The sequence below is a fragment of the Aplysia californica genome, unplaced genomic scaffold (genome assembly GCF_000002075.1).
Source record: "Aplysia californica isolate F4 #8 unplaced genomic scaffold, AplCal3.0 scaffold00282, whole genome shotgun sequence".
Lineage (NCBI taxonomy): Eukaryota > Metazoa > Mollusca > Gastropoda > Aplysiida > Aplysiidae > Aplysia > Aplysia californica.
In genome coordinates this window covers 156,235-164,739 of record NW_004797552.1, presented here as the reverse complement: position 1 = coordinate 164,739, position 8,505 = coordinate 156,235, and the positions used below count along the sequence as shown (strand labels likewise).

Here is an 8,505-nt window from a genome sequence, read left to right as displayed (position 1 = left end):
TCATCCGCCCCCACCACTCACCCCCTCCCACCCCTCCACAATGAGAAAAAAAAAGTGCCTACCAGACCAGTCATGTTGGACGCCTGAGTGGAGAGCAGGAAGTGAATCCATCCCACAGACTGGTAGAGCAGCATGTCACTGGTCAGTTCCTGTTTCACACAAGTCGGAGATGTTAGTGTGTGTGAGTGTATGTGTGAGAGATTGTGTGAGTGTGTGTGTGTGTGTATGTGTGTGTGTGTGTGCGTGTGTGTGTGTGTGTCACTGTGCGTGTGTATAATGCGTTAGTGTGTATGTCACACAAGGCAAACATATTTTCTAATATCTAAGAAAATGTCATTAAAAACCATTTCAGTTTATTATTAGTGCCCAAGTGCTTAATTGGCTGCTTGCATTGTATGCTTCCCAGGAATTCAAGAATTTGTCAAAGTATTCTAGGGTCTGCGAGTTGTAAAGCGCATAGAACACGTAGTAGAGCTGGAGTTGTCAAGCAGGGCTGGGAGCCCACCTCCTAAATGATCTATACTGGGTCGATAGGGGCATAAAAAACATCTACAAAAAGAAAAAAATGTTCTGTTCCCATATACCTGTACATAAGTGTCTATACAGCTGGCCCCGTCGTTTTATGCAAGAAAAATTCTGAAATTATGCAGACTGAGCCCAAAGATATGAAATTATGCGATTCTGATTTTCTTTTTTTTTTTTTACAAAGAATGATAAAGGAAAATAATAAGAAATTATGCAAAAAATGATCAAATTTTGCTAAATTATGCTGGGTGCATAAAACCACGGAGACAGATCAGATACAGCAGGAATACCTGTATGCACCATCAATATACAGCAAAAGTGGGCATACCCTACCTGGAGGAGACGTTTGGTTTCATTAGTGTGTGTATATTTGTTTGGTTAGTGAGAAAACTCTCCATGTCTTTTAAAGAAACTGAACAAGTGTTCAAAAACTTTACCTTCGATTTTCTCAAAACAGCATTTTTCGGGATAGCCCCCTTGTGCTTAACACTTTGCCGCCTCGTCTCGCCGATTGGCGATGTTTACCACCCAGTTTCTTTGGATTTCCCCCAAAATATGATGACAAAGAGTTAAAAGCGACCTGTTATCAAGTAAAACAGGCAGGGGCGGAAGCTCCCCTCTTAATGATCTTTAGTTTATAGTTACAGTAAGAGTTTTCAGCACTTACTACAAAAACAGGTCGTATAATGTCAAAGATTAGAGATGTCACGATAGAGTAACAAACCTTCACAAAAAAAGGAGAGATAAGCACAGTAAATACTTGATAGGAAAAAAAAAGAGCATACTTCACCAGAACCCCTGTCAAATACCTACCGAAATTATCTACATAGTGTTGCTGGGAGCGTAAAAACACCTATATTTTTTTTTTAAGTATATTTATTTTACCTACCTGTACATAGGTGTCTATACAGCAGGCGGTGGCGGAACAGTGCACGGTGTCCCGCGAGAAGTCCAACAGCACACCCTGAGGGCCCACCATCTGGGCCAGTTGGATCTGTGGGGCCGAGTCTACCACCTGGGGGGGGGGGGGGGAAGAAATAAATGTGTTTTATAAAGTTTTAGTAAGGTTTTACGGCGCTCGCAACTGTATATGGTCATATGAGCGCCAAGGGGTGGATGTCAACAGAGAAGTCCAAACAAGGAATCAGACTTACTCTGCTCACCTCTCTAGCCTCAACAGCACAAAGTCTGCTTCGACTATCATTGCACACCGGAAATAGCGGGTCGCAAGAGAGTGACAAACATACAAAAGAAGTAGAGAAAAAATGACGATAGTAAGGATGAGGAAAGTTAAAGCAGCAGTTCCCCCTATGTTGTTACGGCACAGTATGAGCATGACATTGATAAATCAGTCCATTTACAATTCCACTGTGCATAAGAACATGTTAATGTCCCCCCCTTTGGGAATGGCCTAAAGACGCTTCAGTCAGAAGCACTGCCCTGGGGGAGGGGGGGGGGGGAATGTGTGTGTCACTACACAGTGGAGTCAGGCCCTCCTCAATTGTTTGGGGCATATGGTTTCATCATAAAGTTTGTTTATTTGCCTTGCTTTTGATATAAAACTACCCATCTATCTTGAATAGAAGCCAATATATCTGTGATTGAAAGGGCTAGGGATTCCCTGATATCACAGATAAAATAAGCAAGAAAATGGCCACCAAAGTTTGATTGTTTTTGGAAACTGCAAATTTATTTATTTTTGTTGTACTTTGATCAACGGTTATAAGAAAAATTGCACAGAAATGTGTTCTAAAATAGACACGAAAGGTGTTTAGTTAAAAAAAATAAATGTGTATATAAATGGGCCAACAGGCGGAAAAGTGTCATTTATTCTTGATTATTTTGACAAGTGCCTGATTTCACCACAATACCACACACACTTTTACACACTTACTCATTGTTACAGGGTCTTCTGCTATCTTACTCTTATTATAGATCTGAAGTCACATGAATGTCTTGACTATTCCTGTAATGATACATTTTCCACAGGGACAGGCAAGTATTATCTTCTTTTATCTGATCTGATCTGATCTTATATTATCTTATCTTATCTTATCTTCTCTTCTCTTCTCTTCTCTTCTCTTATCTTCTCTCATCCAATCTGATGTGATCTTACCACCAGCTGAGCGCGCAGCCACTTTCCCTGAGTGTGTTGGAACGCTCCGAGACCACCGACTTTACCACTCTCATCTCGCAGCTCTGTCTGTGGGAGGAGAATCATAATTGTGAGAATAATGAGGAGAAGGAGGAGAAGGAGGAGAAGTCTGAAGAAGAAGGAGGAGGAGGAGGAGGAAGAGAAATAAGAATAATTCATCTGTCAATACGTTACGGTGACCAACGCATCAGCAGAGCAGAATATTCCATTTAAAAAATAGAAGAAATAAGGGTTAAGATGACTCATGAGACACATTCAGACAGAGAAGAGTTTGCCACATTTTGAACATCTAAAAGCTTTATTTCCACTTGCGGATGTCCATAGCTTGTGGGCTTCTCTCTTGGCTTCAGCATTTCTAACTTGTGAAGTCTCATATGATTTGCTGCCCTCTGTGAATATATATTTCATTTTTACCTGAGCAAACAGATTTGTAAGTATTCTCAATACCTCCCTCCCCTTTTATCCCCCTACCTATCATACTGCAACCAAACAGTGAAAAGAAAATGTTAAAGAAGCATAATGAATAAAAAGGACTAGCCCCTGTATTATAAAGATCCACAGTAAAGACGGTCACTATCCTTGCTTGTTGCTTACTATTCCGGAAGAGACACGAATGCATACTGGGTTTTTTTTGGTAAGAGTAACTATCTTTTCCAATCCAGCGACCATCTGGGTTGTAGCCCTTCGGCCTGATGAATAACTATAAATTGTCCATTTTCATTTCCCTGGCACCCAAAGCTGAGGAAATCTTAGGTAGCATTGGGAAACAGTGCCTTTTCTCTTCAGGAAGTTTTTTAACACTTTGCAGTCACTTGGTGCAATAATACGACGGTGAAAATGATCCGTTCCTGTCACCTGGTGCAATTACTGCGCCAGGCCCGAGAATTCCGTTGCAGTCACTCTCCTGGCTGGGTGACCAGATGGGGTATTTAGTACTGCTGGCTGTGTGACTGCAAAGTGTTAAAGAATTTATTCTAAATCTTCTAATGGCCAAGAACTTACAAACAAGCCTTCCTCCAGATCTCCCTCCAGAACGGCGTGCTCTCTGTCGCTGTTCACCTCAACAGACTTGAGGAAACCCACTGAAATAGATCATTTGGAATGAAAACAGAACACAAAAAAAGGAAACAATTTAGCTTTTACCAGTTGAGATGAAGCACAAAGCAGCATTTCTGAGATAGGTTGAGACTGCTTCAACACACGAATACATCTGTGAGTAATTTGAAAATGTGATATCGCTTTGAATAATGCGTTATTATCATCAAGGTTATTATTAACTCTAAAGGTCTTGTAATTAAATTTTTGTATGTGGTTGAATGATGCATCTGATGTGATATGTACATTTTGTCAGCTTTATTTTTCTTTTCATAATGAATTTTAATGAGAGTAATATATAGGTCTAATTAAATTTTTTATGTATACCTGCATGTGTTTTTACCATCTTGTCAACCAAGAAAGATTTTCCAATGGGATAATAAAGTATTATCCTATCTTATCTTATTATAATTATAATTATTATTAATATGATTATAATTATTATTATTATTATTATTATTATTATCATTATTATAATTATTATTATCATTATCATTATTATTACCATTATCATTTTTATTATTATTATTATTATTATTATTATTATTATTATTATTGTCATTATCATTATCATCACTGACAGTGAAGGCTCCTCACCAGAGTCCAGAAATGGTAGTTGCTCCGAGATATCCCTCACCACCTGCAGCGTGCCGTCAAAGTTGTCCGGGACTTCAAGAACCAGGTCAGGGATGTCTGGACGTAGAATGTCAGTGTGAGGTCATTGGGGTTTTTTATATACGCATTTTTAAATTAATTTTTTTGTTCTTTTTTTGGTTAAAAAAAAAGCATGCATACATTGCAGATATATCAATACATACATTTGTCATATACAAATATTACAGATGTAATTTTATCTTTCACGATCTGGCATCAATGTATTCTAGAATGTTCCCAATATTTGGAGGATATATCAGGCTTGTCAAACTATGACATAATGATCCCAATATTTGGAGGATATATGCGAGTCTGCCGCAATGGTTTTGTTTTGTTTTACGTATTGCTGGCAAGCTGTTCAAATGGTCTATGCCCAAAGAACACAATGTTTCAGGCGAGAGAAAAATATGTTTTGTTCTTTTAGCAATTGTAGTAACATTATTATGTACTATATTTTCCTTTTCAACATTCAGAATTTGAATCTCAACAAAATATTTCTCTAGCACATGCAACTGATACCACAGATTAAGTCGTTAACCCCGGCAAGTTGCTTCCAGCGGCTCGCGGTTGGAACCAGTGTGCCAGTGAGTCGCTGACAGCTGTTGAGGCACATTCCTTTACGACGACTTTGACATGAAATTACTTTTCGGCGATTGCAGTAAAAAGGTCTCTTTTATCGGAGTTCAATCGTTACATGAAGAACTATCAAAATAGGTTGACTTGTTTTGAGTTAATGATCCATTCAGTGATGTTTTTATCCTTTTTAGATTTAGTACCAAAACAGGGCCCCGGCATAGAGGGTTTTAGCCCCCTCGGAGATAAAGAGTTAAATGTTCTGAGCCCAGAACACAAAACATTTCAGGAAAGAAAAAAAAAAGTTTAATTCCGGTAGTAATTGTGGTAAAATTATTAAGTACCTTTTTTTACTATTTTCTACAATCAGAATTTGAATTTCAACCAAAATTTCTCTAGCACATGCAGCTGATACCACAGATTAACACTATCCACCCTTGCAGCGCACGGAACGTGCAATACTAATCCCTACCGACCAGGATACAGGTGCAGTACACGCTATATCACACCGTCGCCGATCGGTGTCCCACGGGGAAAAGGGACGGCTTCTTACCATTGCCGATCGGCGTCCCGTGGGGGCATAGTGTTAAGAAACTGTATATAAGGTGTAGATATGATCTATTTTTAGCATGAAAAGAGTACAGTGAGTTTCTCAACAAGCCTGTAACCTACCAACTAGATCCGGGCCTTTGAAGACCAAAGACTTGACAATCTCCCTCTCCACATGAAGCACGGCTGAGATATAGGCCCGCGTCCCCTGGATGCTCAGACCCACAATGCCGTGGGCCGTCATGTGCACAGACTCCAGGATGGCCTGGTGGAGACAACATCAGGAAAGAGAAAAGTAAGTAAGGTTATCTTTTATTTTTAAGTTACAGAAATTGTCAGCAAACTGTTCAATGTCCTTAGTCCACGAAGCAAAATTTTTCAGTACAGAGAAAAAAACTGTTTCATTTTTTTAACAATATTGCACCTACTTTATGTATCTTTTTGTGCTTTTATTAATATTTAAAATGTGAAAGTTGACCAAATATCTCTCGACCACATGCAACTAACACCATGAGTGGAAATGACAAATTAAAATGCTCAAAATGTGGCAACCTGTTCTTTACTAGATTTGGTCTCATTAGCCATATCAGGAGCCACAAGCGATCCTAATCCTTATGTCTTCTATTTCTCTTTCAGAAATATTCTCCTCTGCAGACACAGTCAGATATCGAAGGAGTAACCACCATAAGATAAGATAACATAAGATACATCTTTATTGTCCAGATCCTGGCACATTGATTTGGTGTTTCACCATGTACACACATACACACACACACACACACACACACACACACACACACACGCACTTACACAAACACACACACACAAACATGTACACACACACACGCAGGCTCACAGTCACATGCATAATATAAATGAACAGTAATATAAAAAATAATAATGTTAAGCTAGATACATATTCAGTATTTAGATTGTAACTCAGAGCAAGAAAAAGTCCGTCACCTACCATAAAGAACCTGGCCGACGTCCCACACGGCCCGACCGGCGCCACCACCACGGGGTCGTCCACCGTCGTGGCCAGCTCCGGGTGGTCGTCAGTGACTCCCCTCAGCACTGGGGCGTGCAGCCAGCCTCCCAAAGTGTACCAGTCATGGAGGGAGCTCATGGACCCCGTGGGGAAGTGCTGGGACAATCACATGCTGCTGCGTTATGCAAGTCTTATTTTTCCGTAACCACAAAGTAAAGTATCACATCCCCACCCCGACCCCCACATCCCCAAGTGCAACACGTGTGCTGGGACATTTCAGTGACCTATGTTCAGCACTTTTTAAGGACCCTCGAGCAAGTGTTGAGTTCCTGCATACAGCTTATGATGCCACAGCGCCAGAAGAGAGAGAGAGACAGAGAGAGAGAGACAGACAGACAGAGAGAGAGAGAGAGAGAGAGAGAGAGAGAGAGAGAGAGAGAGAGAGAGAGAGAGACCCCAAAGAGACTTTAAACAGCTTACTACTGTTTCTTTTTTCAATAAGACAATGCTAGACATCATGGTGACTTTTCCGGATAAAAAAAGGGAAGTATCATTCATCATCATTCATCTACTCACCCCCCCCCCACCCCCCTCCCACCTTCGCATACCCCAACGATCACAGACCACTGCTACCTGCTCCTATAAGTCATAGCCAGAACCCATATGTGGACCCCCCTTCCCCTCCCCTGCTCCCCTTCCCCCCCCCCCCCCTCCCCATCACAGTGACCCTAGATCTGGGCACTAAGTCAAGGTCAAGCATGTTCGAAATGGGAGTGGACGTCCAACTTTACTTTTATCCCTATTTCCTATACTGCATAACAATCATAATAATCTAAATCCTATCCACATAGACTCACAGTCAATGATAATCTTCACACCAGCTGATGATGGAGACAATCAGCCTGCCCACACTGAAATGGACCCTCATGAAGAGGGGTGAGGAAGCATGGAGCACCCCGTCTTCCTAACACCCCAGTTCTACATTCAAGTAATTCAAGTAACAATCTTCACACACACACACAACAAGATTTCCCCACCTGCTTTGAGAAGAGAATATCAGCAGCTTGCGACTCCTTAGCTCCGACCACATTCAGAATCAGCTGACCCCCCTGTGGAAGACAACACACCGTCAACAACCTCCACAACTCTTTGAAACCCAGAAAACACTTTTCAGAAAAGAGAAACAAACTGGTCCATTCTTTTAAAAAGCGGAGGCAAATTACGCATCTTTTCTGCTTTCAACATTTGAAATTTGAACTTTGACAAATATTTCTGGAGCAAATGCAACCCATAACCAAAGATGAAGAATCAACAAAACAAACAAAAAATCAAAATGTTAAGCTTTGTAAATGTCAACAGCTGGCCAGCAATAAATCAGTGTGAGGTGATTTGAGGTGATCAAATTCAACAAAACTGTTCATTCTTTTAAATCTCAAAGGAACGATAAAAAAGTACCTTTACAAAACTGATATGTCTTTAGCACATCCTAATTTTCACTCTGTCTCACAAAATAAAGACCAGGTGAACAACTTAGCAGAATAAGAAAGTGTTCTTACCCTCTAGTAACACCCTAATCTTCAGCACTCATATGACCTATTTGTGTTAGAAGTGCGGTAAAACTCTAACTAAAACTAAACTAAACTGCTCAATAACTCAATAACTGGTGGACTTACAGCACCAACATCACCACCACCAACAACAACAAAAAAAAACCACCACCACCACCACCACCACCAACAACACCACCAACAACAACAACACCACCACCAACAACACCACGACCAACACCAAGAATCCTCACTCTGAGTGCATCCATCTGTGCGCCGGTCAGACCCGTCCATGTGACTGACACAGCATCCGGAGCCCGCTGACCAGAGTCCACTGTGCTGTTCCAGAGAACTGTGCTGTTGTCTCGCACTTCCACACGCTCTAGCTGGCCGCTGAATGTGTGAATGGGGCGGGGTGA

General features: G+C 40.9%; 1 protein-coding gene across 1 annotated transcript in view; it reads right to left on the bottom strand.

Moving 5' to 3' along the window:
* The window catches only part of LOC101861739, a 16,921-nt gene that overhangs the window by 1,751 nt on the left and 6,665 nt on the right, over positions 1–8,505 (bottom strand). Inside the window, exons 8-16 of the mRNA XM_013084260.2 lie at positions 8,341–8,479; positions 7,577–7,648; positions 6,519–6,695; positions 5,675–5,816; positions 4,373–4,468; positions 3,683–3,762; positions 2,642–2,728; positions 1,415–1,540; positions 63–149 (exon numbers count right to left, since the gene is read on the bottom strand). Of these exons, the coding sequence (XP_012939714.1) occupies positions 63–149; positions 1,415–1,540; positions 2,642–2,728; positions 3,683–3,762; positions 4,373–4,468; positions 5,675–5,816; positions 6,519–6,695; positions 7,577–7,648; positions 8,341–8,479 (1,006 nt within the window). The remainder of the gene's footprint in view (positions 1–62; positions 150–1,414; positions 1,541–2,641; positions 2,729–3,682; positions 3,763–4,372; positions 4,469–5,674; positions 5,817–6,518; positions 6,696–7,576; positions 7,649–8,340; positions 8,480–8,505) is intronic.